The 16,955-nt window shown below is 39.0% G+C and overlaps 1 protein-coding gene across 8 annotated transcripts in view; it reads left to right on the top strand.

Moving 5' to 3' along the window:
- The window catches only part of ptprq (protein tyrosine phosphatase receptor type Q), a 188,752-nt gene that overhangs the window by 110,542 nt on the left and 61,255 nt on the right, over positions 1–16,955 (top strand). For 5 of the 8 annotated variants that reach the window (XM_072267504.1, XM_072267505.1, XM_072267507.1 and 2 more), the window contains 6 exons: positions 186–343; positions 3,096–3,235; positions 6,944–7,112; positions 7,243–7,394; positions 9,878–10,019; positions 14,932–15,201. In XM_072267504.1, coding sequence (XP_072123605.1) covers positions 186–343; positions 3,096–3,235; positions 6,944–7,112; positions 7,243–7,394; positions 9,878–10,019; positions 14,932–15,201 — 1,031 coding nt within the window. The remainder of the gene's footprint in view (positions 1–185; positions 344–3,095; positions 3,236–6,943; positions 7,113–7,242; positions 7,395–9,877; positions 10,020–14,931; positions 15,202–16,955) is intronic. The other 3 variants (XM_072267510.1, XM_072267508.1, XM_072267506.1) reach the window with 2 other exon arrangements.

The raw sequence follows: 16,955 nt of genomic DNA, 5'->3' as shown, positions 1-16,955 counted from the left end.
CCTCTGCCATCAAATTTCTGTAATTCCTGTTTTTCTCTATTATTGTGTATTTCATTGTACTGCTGTTGCAAAGTTAGCAAATTTTACAACACACTCTGGTGATATTAAACCCGATTCTGATTCCTGTGATCTTATGATCTGGAATAATGTAATTGCTTTCACTTCTGTGCCTTTTCTTGTTAAAGGAATACAACAACACAACTCATTGTAAATGAGACAGGAACTTCTGTATTGCTGAAGGACTTGAGTAATGCTGAATATCATGCTTTTGTAACTGCAAGTACTAAGTTTGGTGATGGTGGAATGAAAAGTAACAACATCACTTTTCGAACTTCTGAAAGTTGTAAGTATCCTTCCTGACTCTTAAAGCATTTGAGTAACAGGCGACTGAAGTCAAAAGGAATTCCTTCACATGCACGTTTGTGAATCAATTAGATTATTTGTTCCAGAGGACTGTAGTGGATTAGTAGAGTCGAGGCTAAATCAAAGGATTCTTGTAATCCAGGTGAACTGTAAAATGGAGACCAGGCAGGTAGTGGTGTTGAGTAGAAGGTCAAGCATGATTTTTTGCTAACAGTAGAACAAACGAGGGCTCATGCAATCATATTTCTTATACAATTATCTTTTAAAAATTATATTATTGATGTGTATGGTACATAAATAAAACAATACATTCTCTTTGTACATTCAATTATGGATATCAAATATCCATTAAATCTTGTACACTAAATCTATCTCTTTTACCATAGCACTGGAGAGGGATAGGAGCAGACAATATGGGGAAACATTTAGTTAGGGTAGGGAGAAATATGATGCTATTAGGCAGGAACTTGGGTACATAAATTGGGAGCGGATGTTCTCAGGGAAAAGCACAGCATAAATGTAGCATTGCATGGTGTTCTGCTTAGGTATGTTCCATTGAGGCAGGGAAAGGCTGGTAGGGTAAAAGAACCAAATCTAGTTAAGGGAGAAAAGAAAAGCTTACAAAAATTTCAAGAAAATAGGTACTGTTAGAGCTCTAGAAAATTACAAGGGTTCAGGAAGGAGCTCAAGAATGAAATTAGGAGAGCTAGAAGGGGCCTTGAGAAGGCCTTGGTGAGCAGGATTAAGGAAAACACCAAGGCATTCTACAAGTATGTGAAGAGCAAGAAGATGAGCTGTGTCAGAACAGGATCAGTCAGGTGTGATAGTGAAAACGTGCATGGAGTCGGAGGAGGTTCTTACTGAATACTTCAGTATTCACTAGGGAAACGGACCTTGGAAATGTGGAGATGACTTACAGTGGACTAAAATGCTTGAGTGTATAGACATTAAGAAAGAGAAAATGCTGGAGCTGTTGAAAGATATTAATTTAGGTAAGTCTCTGGGACCAGATGAGATATACCCCAGACTACTGTGGGAAGTGAGGGAAGAAATTGCTGAGCCTCTGGTGATGACCTTTGCATCACCAATAAGGACAAGAGAAGTACCAGAGGATTGGAAGTTTGCAAGTGTTGTTGCCTTGTTCAAGAAAGGGAGTAGAGGTAACCCAGGGAATTATAGACCAGTGAGTCTTGCTTCAGTGGTGGACAAGTTGTTGGAGAAGATCCTGAAAGGCAGGATTTATGAATATTTGGAGAGATATAATTTGATTAGGGATAGTCAGCATGACTTTGTCAAGGGAAGGTTGTGCCTTATGAGCCTAATTGAATTCTTTGGGAAGGTAACAAAAATCATTGATGAAAGTAGAGCGGTAGATATAGTGTGTATGGATTTCAGTAAGGCATTTGATAAGGTTCCCCATGCCAGGCTCATTGAAAAAGTAATGAAGCATGGGATCAAGGCAGGCTTTGCTTTGTAGATCCAGAATTGGCTTGCCCACAGAAGGCAAAGGGTGGTTGTAGATGGTTTGTATTCTGTATGGAGGATGGTAATCAGTGGTGTTTTGCAAGGATCTGTTCTGGGATCCCTCCTCTTTGTGAGTTTTATAAATGACCTGGATGAGGAAGTAGAAGGGTGGGTTAGTAAGTTTGCTGATGACACAAATGTTGGGGATGTTGTGGATAGTCTGGAGGGTTGTCACAGGGTACAGCGGGACATTGAGAGGATGCAAAACTGGACTGAGAAGTATCATATGGAGTTCAACCCAGATAATTGTAAGGTGGTTCATTTTGGTAGGTCAAATTTGAAGACAGAATATAATATTAAAGGCAAAACTCTTAGCGGTGTGGAGAATCAGTGAGATCTTGGGGTCCGTGTCCATTGGACACTCAAAGCTGCTGTGCAGGTTGACAGTGTTCTTAAGAAGGCCTATGGTGTGTTGGCATTCATCAACCTTGGGATTGAGTTCAAGAGCCGTGAGGTAATGTTAAAGCTATATAAGAACTTAGTTAGACCCCACTTGGAGTACTGTGTTCAGTTTTGGTCACCTCACTAAAAGAAGGATGTGGATACTATAGAGAGAGTGCAGAGGAGATTTACAAGGATGTTGCCTCGATTGGAGAGCATGCCTTATGAGAATAGATTGAGTGAACTTGGCTTTTTTTCTTGGAGCGATGGAGGATGAGAGGCGACCTGACAGAGGTGCTTAAGATGATGAGAGACATTGATCGTGTGGATAGCCAGACGCATTTTTCCAGGGCTGAAATGGCTAATATGGGGTGGGGGGAGGGGCATAGTTTTAAGGTGCTTGGAAGTAGGTACAAGGGGGATGTCAGTGGTAAGTTTTTTACACAGAGAGTGGTGGGTGTGTGAAGTGCACTGCCAGCAACAGTGGTAGAGATAGATACAATAGTGTCCTTTAAGAGACTCTTGGATAGGTACACGGAGCTTAGAAAAATAGAGGGCTATTTGGTAGGGTAATTCTAGGCAGTTTCCAGAGGAGGTTACACAGTTAGCATAACATTGTGGGCTGAAGGGCCTGTAATGTATTGTCGATTTCTATGATTTAACAGAGAAAATATTGTCCCTTGTGGATGTCTATGAGAGCACTATCAGACTGATTCTGCATTGCAATGTTGGGAATTACCCTTAGTATTTCAGATGGAATCTTGCCCGGTTTTCAAAGGATTAAGTTCAAAGGAAATTATAGATCTAATACAAACCTTTTTCTGCAGCAAACCCTATGGGCACTGTCTCCTATGTCAACAGAAGTTCCACCTCCATTCAGGTCTTTTGGAATCATCCATTTAAACCAGCTGGAAGTATTCAGTCCTACGTTGTTCACTACAGAAATATTTCAGGTTATTTTACACAGGTATGGCATTTTCTGGCTTTAGCTGTAAACATGTTTGATTATTTTTTAATGAATAGGCATTTGACAAGGTACCCCATGCAAGGCTTAAAGAGAACGTAAGGAGGCATGGAATCCAAGGGGACATTGCTTTGTGGATCCAGAACTGGCTTGCCCACAGAAGGCAAAGACTGGTTGTAGACGGGTCATATTCTGCATAGAGGTCGGTGACCAGTGGTGTGCCTCAGGGATCTGTTCTGGGACCCCTACTCTTCGTGATTTTTATAAATGACCTGGATGAGGAAGAGGAGGGATGGGTTAGTAAATTTGCTGATGACACAAAGGTTGGGGGTGTTGTGGATAGTGTGGAGGGCTGTCAGGGGTTACTGTGGGACATTGATAGGATGCAAAACTGGGCTGAGAAGTGGCAGATGGAGTTCAACCCAGATAAGTGTGAAGTGGTTCATTTTGGTAGGTCAAATATGATGGCAGAATATAGTATTAGTGGTAAGACTCTTGGCAGTGTGGAGGACTGGAGGGATCTTGGGGTCCGAGTCCATAGGACGCTCAAAGCAGCTGCGCAGGTTGTCTCTGTAATTAAGAAAACATACGGTGCATTGGCCTTCATCAATCGTGGGATTGTGTTTAACAGCCGAGAGGTAATGTTGCAGCTATATAGGACTCTGGTCAGACCCCACTTGGAGTACTGTGCTCAGTTCTGATCGCCTCACTACAGGAAGGATGTGGCGACCATAGAAAGGGTGCAGAGGAGATTTACAAGGATGTTGCCTGGATTGGGGAGCATGCCTTATGAGAATAGGTTTAGTGAACTCGGCCTTTTTTCCTTGGAGCGACGGAGGATGAGAGGTGACCTGATAGACGTGTATAAGATGATGAGAGGCATTGATCGTGTGGGTAGTCAGAGGCTTTTTCCCAGGGCTGAAATGGCTAGCACGAGAGGACACAGTTTTAAAGTGCTTGGAAGTAGGTACAGAGATGTCAGTGGTATGCTTTTTATGCAGAGAGTGGTGAATGCGTGGAATGGGCTGCGGGCAACGGTGGTGGAGGCGGATACGATAGGGTCTTTTAAGAGACTCCTGGACAGGTACATGGAGCTCAGAAAAATAGAGGGCTATGGGTAACCCTAGGTAATTTCTAAGGTAAGGACATGTTCAGCACAGCTTTGTGGGCCGAAGGGCCTGTATTGTGCTGTAGGTTTTCTATGTTTTTATGAATATGAAATAAACTGATAACAATAGGCTGGCTTTATAAATCCCAGTGTAATGAGAGCAGGGTAGTGGTAAAGGGAGTCTGGTTTCATGCAGGAAAGGCGGAGGTAAATGCAAGACACTTGTAAGAGCTTTTAAATTCACCTAAAGGGACAACGATCTGAATGAGTTGACCTGATCTCTGATATTTATAGGGATACAGCAGATTAAGGATAGAATGGAAAACATTGGGGTAATGATGTGGAAGCCCTTTTATATATGGTGATACTGCCCTGCACTGAAGGGAAAATTTCCCTAATGAACTACAGTAGGCATTACTGAATACTTGCTTTGAGATTAACAGAAACAGAATGGTGCTGAATTTACTGATTCCAGCAAAAAGTAGATGAAAAAGATTAACTTAACTGTTCTTTGTGCATTCATTCAAAATACTTTCACTTCTTGGGACTCTTATTTTGCTCCGTACATGAGAAAAAAGCATAAAACATGAGTGCAGGATGGAGAACTGGGGGCAGCCCTCCAGACATTTAACAGTGACAGTGTCAGAGGTAGAATCTAGGGGTGATATGGTGGTCATGATGTGCTTGGCTTCAGCAAGGGGGCATCAGTCAACTACCTAATAAGGAGTTAGGTATAAGCCAGCCATGCGACTGAAAATAATTTTTGTGAATATCAATGACATTTGAAGTAAGATTATAAAATTATTGCTAAAAATACTTTAACAATTCATGTTTATGATCTTGTACAGGCCCTCAGTCATCTTGCTGGAGATAATATCCTAGAATTCTTGCAGACCACACACTAACTTGGATAGACATGGTTTGGCAGGGATGGTTATTGGGATATTAATAGTCGAGCAGATTAGGTAAAGATTGTGGAAAAATAGGTAGATGGTGCTGACCATTGTGATCTGGGAGATGAACATACAAAGGGCTATGGGAACTTTGGGAAGGAGAAGTGAGTTGGCATGATTATTAAATACCAAACAATTAAAGCAGGCAGGTGCAAGCTCTTTAAATGACTCCAAAGTAAGTCTCAAACCTTCACATCAGACCTGTTTCCATGTATGAAATCTGTGTAATTTGCAAACCTTGGCTACCTAGTGGAATTTTGTGCAGATGAATAGGTGGGTGCTCGAAGTCAGTTGAGAATACTGTCCATGCCCGGTTGCCTGTCTGCATATATAATATCAGAGATCGTGTTCTAATCGAATACAGTATTATAAGTAGATATTTTGATATAAATTCTATTTCACAGTGTGCAAGAATATAAAGCTAGAGAATGGAACTTCTGGAATGTAATTTTGATTGCTCCTCGGCATTGATTGGACTGTAGATATAGTAAACAATCCAGGCCTACTTCAAATTAATCTTCAATTGTTTCAGAACAGCTTAAGGACTGTATGACCTTTATTTCTTCCATCCTTTAGTTGTTTAATCTTGCCTCCAATGTATTTTTAATTTGTAAGTTATCTTCTCCAATTCAACTGATGCCTTACTAATGTAATCAACTGGGAGTGAGTTTCTGAATCTAAATTACTGCTTTAATAGAGAGAGTAGCAATCTTCACATCAGCCTCTGGACTAGAGTAACTCATCTGGAATTTTGTTAGCCTGTGTACCATCAGGTTATTGCTTCAGTAGTTAACTGGTGTATTCTATTCTTTAACCAATCTTCTTATCTGTCCTCCAGCACTGTCTTTCTGTTTTCAGCGGTTCAAAGTTATGATTTAAATACTAAGATTAAATGTATACAGTAACATCAGAAAAAGACCGCACTTGTCAGACCGCACTTGGAGTATTATGAGCAATTTTTGGTACTTTGTCTAAGAAAGGATGTGCTAGCTTTGGAAAGGGTCCAGAGAAGGTTTGTGAGAATAATTCCAGGACTGAAAGGTTTAATGCTTGAGGAGTGTTTGATGGCTCTGGGCCTGCATTCACTGCAGTTTTTAGAAGAATGAGGGGGGATCTCATAGAATCCTACTGAATATTGAAAGGTCTAGACAGAGTAGATATGGAGCGGATGTTTCCTCTAGTGGGGGAGTCAAGATTGAAAGGGCACAGACTCAGAGAAGAAGGACATCCCTTTACCACAGAGATGAGGTGGAATTTCTTTAGCCAGAGGGTGGTGAATCTGAGGAATTCATTGCCACCAATGGCTGTGGAGGCCAAATCATTGGGTATACTTAAGATAAAGATTGATAGATTTTTGATTAGTAAGGGTATCAAAGGTCACAGGGAGAATGCAGAAGAAAGGGGTTGAGAGGGATAATAAATCAACCATGATGGAATGGTGCAGCAGACTGCCATTCAATGGGCCAAATGGCATAATCCTGCTACTATATCTTATGGTCTTATGGCCTAAAATATAAATGTAGATATAATATAACATTATGATATGTTAAATTATAATAGAAATGCCTATGTTTAACTTATTTCAGTATTTTTGTTGTGTTAAATGTCTGAAAAGGAACAAACAATAACATATTTATTTCTGCTTTTCAGAATATCACAGACTTTGAACAGGTTATTAATGGTGACAGTGTTAATGCGTCAGTAATTTTGGCCAATTTGACCAAATTTAGTCACTATAAACTGTGGATGTTAGCCTGCTCTTCCCTGACGGATGAAATTCAGACGAGTGAACTGATTGATGTACACACTGAGGAAGATGGTAAGTTTGTAATTCAGATGTTTTGGGAGTCAATATCATATTGTGACTGAGATATTATATTAAATTGTAATTAGCCAATTAAGATGAACAGGCTGTGCATAATTTTGTGACTGGTTGAAACTTTTTTCAGTGCCATCAGCTCCTCCACAAGACCTGATGATAATAAATTATACAGCAGATTCTGTCTTGGTTAGCTGGAAACCTAGTCCTATGCCAAATGGTATCGTGGAACTCTACGGTTTTAAAATAATTGACAACACAAATGGAAGTATATATTTTAAGGTACCACTTGAAGCTTTAGTTTTGATTTGAGTATTCTGTTTATTCTATTTTACCAGTCAAAGTACTCAAGGTACTTAAAGTTTGTATGTGTATGTGTATATATGGTTGGTTGGCATCCGTCTGTCTCGAAGGTCAATGGGCGATGATGATCGTCATCACAGGCCTGGGTGGAAGGTATGGCGATCCTGAGATGCCCAGTCATCAAGATCGCCATCTCAGCCTCACCAGTGTAGTCCAAAGGAAAGCTCATAAAGCAATATGTTTGGCACCAGCTTGGCTGCAGGAGCTGCCGGAAGGATGTTCAATGACGTCCGCCCGACATAGGAGCTCTTCTCCAGATTTGCTGTCTGGGTTTACTCCCGTAACCTTCGTCTCTCCTGAGGCTGCCCACAAGGCAGTGGGGTTATTTACCCATAGCTGGGGATCTGGTTCACGAGCACCAGTGTGTGTCCACACACTAGTGAGCCTGCATGCTACATGCAGGGGCCAGACCTCCTCCGTGTCCTCTGTAGTTCAGCCTGAGTCCAACAGGAGTTCAGTTTCCATGTATTGCCAGCGAGGAGGCACTACATGAGCCTTACTGTTGGAAAGACTATGTACTGGCAGGGAGAGACTTACACATTGAGCTCTCCTTTTCGCAAGACCGCTAGCCAGCGGTGGAAACTGAAAGTGAGAGCGACAAGCACTATGCACTACGCTACCACACTAGATGCATCTCCTCAGCCATTTTGACATTTGTTTTACATTTTGCCCAATTAAGCTGTTATGCCAATTTTTCATAGAAATAGTTATAAAGGTATAAAAAAGACAAGCTACCATTTAACTAAGTAACAATGAAATACAGAGCAAATCAGAAGACTGAGCAACACAGACAAAATGCTGGTGGAACTTAGCAGGTCAGGCACTATCTATGGAAAAGAGTAAACCGTCAACATTTCAGGCAGAGACCCTTCATTAGGACTGATGAAATTAGAACACTGCCAGTATTACAGTACTATAAATCTGTGTATTAGTTCCTAATAGTTATTGGCCGAGGAATTCATCAAGTGTATACTGCCATGTTCTTTTGACTGTAAATGAAAAAGATCAACTCTGACACCTAGTGCAGATAATGAGCTGCCTTCATTGCCTTTCTGCATGATGAAGAGTTGTAATCCAACAATACATTTCCTGACATCCTGTGTAGGTCATTAGCTCATCTTCAGATTCTTCGTCACTTTCCTAGTCTTCATACAGTATTTAAAATCAAATAAAAAACAAAATATTTAAAAATCACTGCTTTTTGAATTGGTGTCCATCAGCCCAAATGCTTAACATACACGAGAACATGCAACTAACGGCATTTCAAGATGTTCACTCTAAGCATGGTGTCGTGTCCAACAGCCGCACAACTGACACCAGTTGCAAACTGTTCAGAAACAGTCTCCTGTCCTAATTAAGTGGCATATTGTCCCAAATAAACAAAAGGAATCCTAGCTACTTTCTTGATTCGTTTTTGTTCTTTAAGCGTTTTGCCAAATAAGTGGCTGCCCTGATTAACTGATGGTGCACTGGCTCAGTGAAATCCACTGTATATACACTCAATGGCCACTTTATTAGGTACCTTTCGTAGCTAATAATCTTCTGCTGCTGTAGCCTATCCACTTCAGATCTGACGTCTTGTGCATTCATAGATGCTCTGTACACCACTGTAGTAACATTTGGTTGTTTGAATTGCTGTCGCCTTCCTGCCAGTTTGAACCAGTTTGGCCATTCTCCACTGAACTCTTTCATTAACAAGGTTTTTTCACCCTCAGAATGCTGGTCACTGAATGTTTATTAAGTACCATTCTCACAGAGAGATTGTTGTATGTGTAAATCACAGGAGATCAGTTTCTGAGATACAGTACATTCTGTCTGGCATCAACAATGATTTCACTGTCAAAGTCACTTAAATCACATTTCTTCTCCATTCTGATATTTGGGCTGAACAACAACTGAACTCATGACCAATGTCTGCTTGGCTTTATGCGTAGAGTTGCTGCCATGCGATTGGCTGACTTGATATGTGCATTAACAAGCAGGTATATCTAATAAAGTGGTCACAGAGTGTATGTGCAAGTTATATAAAATATTTACTTCATTCTCAAAGATAGCGGTAAGCAGTAGTGATATCAAAGACTCTTGAAAGTTTCTATGTACCCTGTTCTACATAACAACATTTACAGAAATAGTATCCACACAAATTCTATATCAACACATGTGAAGATACCTGATCTAAATAAAATAAATACCATAATACTTGCTAAATTATGCAGTTCCTTGAAGGTAATAAATTAACAATATAATTTGTTGTTTATGTATTCCAATCAATTTTTTTTGCTTAGTTCTTAAAAAATATTATTTTGTCCACAACATAAAAACACATTTTAGGGAACAATATTCTAATACCAACAAAAAATATGATATTAAAAATCTCACTCCATTTTCTTTTATGTTTTAAGAATGTATCAGGATCATTTCAGGAAGCAAGACTCTCTAGCTTTGAATTACTGCATGAATATTTCATCAGTGTATCAGCTTTTACAAAAATGGGAAATGGAGATCAATTCAGTAATACTGTAACTTTCAAAGTAAATGAATCAGGTTAGTTCACTCTTGATGTTTAATTAAGGCTGTTTTAAGTATCTAAGTTTGATTCATCATAAAATAATGCTGGTAATTTTATTTAACTATTATTTTCGCCCTTCGAGCTGCACTGCCCAGCAACTCCCCAGTTTAATCCTAGCCTAATCACGGGACAATTTATAATGACATATTAGCCTACCAACCGGTATGTCTTTGGACTGTGGGAGGAAACCAGAGCATCTGGAGGAAACCTATGAGGTCATGGGGAGGACGTACAAACTTCTTACAGGCAGTGGGGGAAATTGAACCCAGGTTACTGGTACTGTAAAGTGTTGTGCTAACCACTACACTATCATGCTGTCCCTTGTGCATTGGCATCTAATAGTTGTGATTTGCCTTTTAATTTATATGATTTATGTGGTTTTAACAAAAAGAATCAAGGGAGCTAGGGCTTTACTCTTTGGAGAGAAAGAGGATGAGAGGAGACATGATAGAAATATATAAGATATTTAATCTTAAAAAATTTAACCTTTTTAGTTTAATTTATCAAAACTATTTATTTAAACCTTCAATTAGTGATCCTACCTTTTCTCTTTGGAGGAATAAAGGAATTTTTTCCTTTCTGGACTTGTTTCAAGAAGGTCGATTGATGTCCTTTGAGAAATTAGTAACTAAATACTCTCTCTCATACTCACATTTTTTGCAATATCTTCAGGTCAGACATTTCTTACAAGAATATTTAAGTAATTTTCCATATATCAAGACTCTGACCTGTTAGACATTATTTTAAAAATGAACCCTTTAGTGAAAGGTTTTATTGGGAAAATTTATAATTTGCTATTACAACAGGATAATTATCCTTTTCTTAAGATTAACCAAGATTGGGAAAGAGAGCTTAATATGACCTTGATAACAGAGAATCGGTTGCAAATTTTGAAGCTGGTTAACTCTTCTTCAATTTGTGCCAGTCATTCTCTAATTCAATTTAAAATTGTACATCGTTATTATTTGACGAAGGAGAGATTGTCTAGAATATTTCCTAATGTAAATAGTCAGTGTGATAGATGCAAAATTGAGGTAGCTACATTGACACATATGTTTTGGTCATGTCCTGTATTGAAACAATTTTAGAAATCTATTTTTTCTACAATCTCTAAAGCTTTAAAAATCAATTTACAACCTAATAAATTGACAGTTTTGTTTGGTATAATTTCTCAACATATTCACGGTATTTCTATATCTGACCAATATGTAATTGCATTTGTCACATTATTGGCTAGAAGGGCTATTTTATTAAAATGGAAAGATGCCTCTGCTCCCACTTTGATACAATGGTTCTCTCAGGTGAAGTTATGTCTTAGTTTGGAAAAAATTAGAAGTCGAACTTTTGATCCTAAATTTGACTTCGAGAAAAGGTGGGGTTCTTTTGCCCATTATTACCATTTGACTTAAGTTAATACAGATGGTCCTTCTCTGGTGCTTGCTTATATGGTTTGGTTGGCGGTTTGATGTCTTTTTTTTATGGAAGCTTGTATGGCGCATAGCTCCGGGTTTATGCTCCAAATGGTTTTTTTTCCCCTTTTTTTTTAGTTATTAGAGGTTTTCTCTGTTTAGTTAGTAAGGGTTCTTTTTTTCCTTTCTTTCCTTTTTTCCATAAAAAAAAGCTTTAATACTTTGTTTTTTGATTATTAGTGATATACTGTTCAGCCTGGTTGATAGTTTAACTTTTACTCTACATATGGATATGTTATCTTGATTATTTTGATGTATTTTTTTCTGTTGTTGATTTTCAATAATAATTAATAAAAAGATTTAAAAAGAGAAATATACAAGATATTGAGAGGAATAGATAGAGTGGATAGCCAGCGCCTCTTCCCCAGGGCACCACTGCTCAATACAAGAGGACATGGCTTTAAAGTAAGGGGTGGGAAGTTCAAGGGGGATATTAGAGGAAGGTTTTTTACTCAGAGTGGTTGGTGCATGGAATGCACTGCCTGAGTCAGTGGTGGAGGCAAATGCACTAGTGAAATTTAAGAGACTACTAGACAGGTATATGGAGGAATTTAAAGTGGGGGGGGGGGAATTTAAGGTGGCAGGGTTTAAGGGTTGGCACAACATTGTGGGCCATAGGGCCTGTACTGTGCTGTACTGTTCTATGTTCTAATCATCATAAAATATTTGATTTGCAATTTTTCAACAAACTTTTCTGGCAGTTTCTTCAGCAACATTTTCACTAGAAGTGCAATTTACATGTGTAAGTTTTAGGTCTCAAGTTACCTATGTAAATGCAACAAACCTGCAGTGTTCTGTCAAAATCAAAATGTGAAAAATACACAGCTGCTGACATGTCTATTGGTTACACAGGTAGAATTGATAAAGATAGAAATAGCAAGGCAAAATAAATCACATGGTGTACTGGAATTTCATTATTTTAGTTTTGACTATTTGATTTGACTTTGGAACACAGTAAATCATTTGGCGTTCAAACCCAGGATCAAATGTAGCCATAGAAGACTGGTTCTTATTTCATCACCTTGGAAAGTAGGGAGGTACTTGGTGGTAACAGCTTGGAGGATATTGAAGCAAAGCGTTAATTGTTTAGCAAACTTTTTTTTAATGTCAAGGGGCCAATGATGAATTTGTGTAGTCTGCTAAATATCTGTTCATCTGAATCCACAACATATAAGACCAGGAGCAGTAACCCATCCATTAGCTTTGTATTGATTAAATCCTCTCTGGTGACCCTCATAGCAGATTTTTTTAATCTCCTGAGCAGTGCTGTAGAGAATACAACGTGTCACAATAATCTTTGGGACCCTTGCTGATAAATACTATGAAAATCAAGTATTTCAATGATTTATTCAGTATTCAAACTTGCTTTTGTATGACTGGTGTTATTCCTTTCCAGTTGCATGTTGGTGAGGGTATTGAGAACTTGTCATAATCTGAAGTGGTAGGGTTTATCCACATCATTCATTACCGTTCTTTGGTCATACTCTGTGCAGAAATTTGACTGAGAGAATGCAATTGCTTCATGGCAGTATCTTGGGAATTATGCACTCACTTATTGAGCTTTCTTGTGGCTACACACAAGATGTGTGATCATTGAAAGAGTGAAATCTCTCGCATTTCACAAATGTTACTGTGAGTTTAGGGCACGCTCTGATCACGTGTCCAGACAACAGCATTCTGAAACTGTGGGAAACCCTCCTGACATGCACCTCGAGCTGATGCTCTGTTGTCCTTGAATGTACTTATCTTAGTGCTTGACTCAACAATTAACCAATTTGCTTTCTGATACATCTGTATATGACCAATAACAAAAATATGAATGTTACCATTTTCCTGTCCCTGCTTGGAAGAACAGAAATAAAAAATGAGTACATTGCTGACTTTTATAGCCAGTGACATGACAAGGAGTGGGACCAGATGGCATTAGTGTCCTTCTGAGGAAGAATCATAAGTATTCCTACATAGAGAAGTCAATTAAGAGGAATTTCTGTGCAATGGATTAGGTGGCGAGGGGCTTCTCACAAGCATGACCCCACTAACACTATCCCTGACTGCAACTAGTGCCTCTGTGGCACTATGGCTTATGGCTGGGACTAGTCTTCTTTAGCCCAATACAGCATTCGTCCATTTTCCATGTATAAACCATGAATGCCACAGTGGCCAAAAAGCTGCTCTTATAAAACAGTCCCACAGTGAACTAAGTGTAGAGGTTCCGAGCTTTCAATGATTTGATGAAGGTCAGACAGTTTCTGCAGTACTCCTTTGATGACCTTGATCTCCAGTGGGAACCTGGTTGTGCCAAGTTGAATTATGGAACACACTGTTAGGATTACCCATGGTGGTAAGGTCAAGTGGAGCTGGCAGAAGATGATAACACATCACAACAGCAGTGAAAGATGAGGAAGGCTGCAGCAGTGAAGGGCTCCCAATCATCTTACATTCCATTGGACCTCGACCCTGAACTGTCAAGGCCGTGTGGTGGCTGCCTGTGCATCAGACTCCCCACGTTAAACAAAGTCACATCCAAGGGTTCTGCATTAAGGGAATAGACAACGCCTTAAGAGAACATCACACTCAACTCGAGTGATCATGCACATGCACAATTTAAATAGAGACATAGAACACTGCAGAAGCTATTATCTGCAGCTAAATACAAACTACTGGATTAATTCAGTGGTTCAGGAAAATTCATCCATCAACAATGGCAGGAGGTGCAGGAGTCTTGTTCTCCTGGCCACCAGTTTGGGAGTATTTGTTGCCTACAGCCATCAGGGTCCTGGACCAGCTTTCCTCGCCTCCATGCTGAACGGACTCCGGAGCCCATGGACCCACTTTCAGGAACTCTGCAACTCGTGTTCTATGTATTGTTTGTTTACTTTTTATTTGCATGATTTGTCCTCTTTTACACAAGTGAATGTTTGTCAGTCTTTGTTTTGTGTGTTTTTTTTTGTAGATTTTGTTGTATTTTATTTTCCTGTGGGTGCCTGCAAGAAAATTAATCTCAAGCTTGTATATGGTTTGCATACTTTGATAATCAATTTACTTTGAACTTTAAATGTACACATTAAACTGATGACTCATTAGTCTCTGTCTCCAATCCAATTTTATGTCTTCGCTTTTAATAGGAACTTAAGAATTAGAAACAGAATTATGCCAGTTGGCTCCTCAAGCTTCTTCCCCTACAGATCACAGCTAATGCACTTCCCCTGTATGACCCCTCTCACCTGTAATGAAATAGAAATATTGTTAATCCAGTGAGATAACAATCTCACTGCACATGTATTCATTCAATATCTTTTTTTGGGGGTAAATTAACTTAATGAAATGATCAACGTACAAAAAAAGAAAAAAATGTTTGGATATAATTTGTCAGTACATTCTTGTCTTTATCTGGACCTCAGTTTAATTTCTCTTACAGTTCCAGATGCCATCCACAATCTTCAATGCAATGCAACAAGTTGGCAATCGATCTTAATCGAATGGGATCCACCCTTAAAATCAGACAGAATTGTCATTTATAATGTACTTATATTTGGAAATAATGTTCAAAAAGTTTTGTCCAGAAATCATACGTATATTTTTACAGCACTTCAATCAAATACTACTTATCAGCTGAGTATAGCAGCAGCTAACTCTCTGGGCCAAGGAGAAAGTAAAAACTGTACCATTACGACATTAACAGAAGCAGGTATTCCTTTCATAAGATTTAATCTGAAGTGTTCACACCATGAAAACCTTCAAGATATATAATAAATTATGTTTACATTTATCAAAAAAATTTAATTTTGTTAAAGTTACTGTTTGTTTTATTTGTTGACCGTATGTGGATGTTACATTTTATTGTCCTTCTTTATGTATTCCTGAACTGAAGAGGTAGTTAGGATTCGACCGCATCTGGACTGGAGTTACATATTGACCAGACCCATTAACGGCAGCAGGTTAACTTCTCATGAGGAAGCCTCAGTTAAATAACTGCATTTGAACTTCCTCACAGCTCTGCTGGGATGTGAACTCATGTACTGTATCTAGGTTGTTAGCTCCATTTCTGGGTTAGTTATAACTTCAGCATCATTTCCTCTGACACAAGACAAATCCAAGTTGACTTTGTCTTTTCTAAAAGTAAAATGTTACAATTCATTACTTGACCTACGATTTTTAAATAATAATGGGAAAGAAAATACCCTGCGTGATATATAAGGAGATATGGAACTAGGCAGGAAAGAAGATGCATTGAGAAATCAGTTGGCAGAAGCATCAAATGCTGCGCAGTTCATTCTAACCAAAAATGCAGTAGAGGGCAACAGTATGTGAACGGAATAGGATTGGTCCTACATCATGACTGGGTCATAGAGAAATTCCAGATGGCATGGTCAGCTTAAAATAAGAGGGCTAATTAATTCTATTATGGTTATTATTCTATTATGGATTTATTAAGTATGCCCACAAGAAGATAAATCTCAGAGTTGGATATGTTGACATATATGTACTTTGATAATACATTTACTTTGAACTTTGAACTTATGCATATGGCAATGTTGTGCATAACTGCACTTAAAGGATTCAGAAATGGTCAAGGAACTGTAAAGTTCTGGTCCATGTAAATGAACCCAATGAAACTGAGTGCCTAGTAATAATGCGGTACTCAGTGACAGGTGTGGAAGTAAGTTTTGACTGTGCTGCTGCTTATTTCTTAATATTTCCAAATCATTAATCCACACAAATAGCACAGACTGTACACATGATGGACAAAGTGAATGCACCATATCCTCATTTCTTGTGATAGGAGGCCTGAGATTATCCATCCCTCGGTTTTACGTTGATAATGACTGCAGACTGTTAGTGACAAACCAGTGGACACAGTGGGTATCTTGTTGGAATTGCACTGCAGGAAGTATGGCAGTCTGGCCTCACATTCTGCATTAAAGAAGGAGAGGCAATCATATTAGTAATTGCCGCGGAGGCAAAAGATCAAGAGGATTGTCTTCCTGATAGTACAGAAATGTAAATGGTCAGCTTCCCATTTTCAGGAATAGCTTTGGGTACTTAATGGGCTATTTCTGCAACACATGTTCATGAAAATAAAACTTGAATCTTACAAAGGAGATTGTAATGATTTATATTTCGCATGGTCTTACAAATAAGAACATAGTCCCATCTGCATCTGGTCAACTACACTGTGCAGTGTTCTTCAGAATAAATTAGAAGAATCAAAGCAGTACCATGAACGTTAATTCCTTTCACCACCAGTATATTGTGGGCACAGTTTGCACCAGCTGTAAAATGCACTGCAGTAACTCACCAAGGTCTCTTTCACAGCACCTCACAACCCAGCCACATTGAAAAATAAGCATATGAGGCCAGCTGCAGTTTCCCCTTCAAGATGCACACCATCATTGCTTCAGCGCTGATAAGCCAAAATCCTGAAATTCCCTACCCAGCAGG

The sequence above is a fragment of the Mobula birostris genome, chromosome 9, assembly GCF_030028105.1.
Source record: "Mobula birostris isolate sMobBir1 chromosome 9, sMobBir1.hap1, whole genome shotgun sequence".
Taxonomy (NCBI): domain Eukaryota; kingdom Metazoa; phylum Chordata; class Chondrichthyes; order Myliobatiformes; family Myliobatidae; genus Mobula; species Mobula birostris.
The sequence above is the reverse complement of the archived record's forward strand: the minus strand, read 5'-3'. Positions and strand labels throughout refer to the sequence as shown.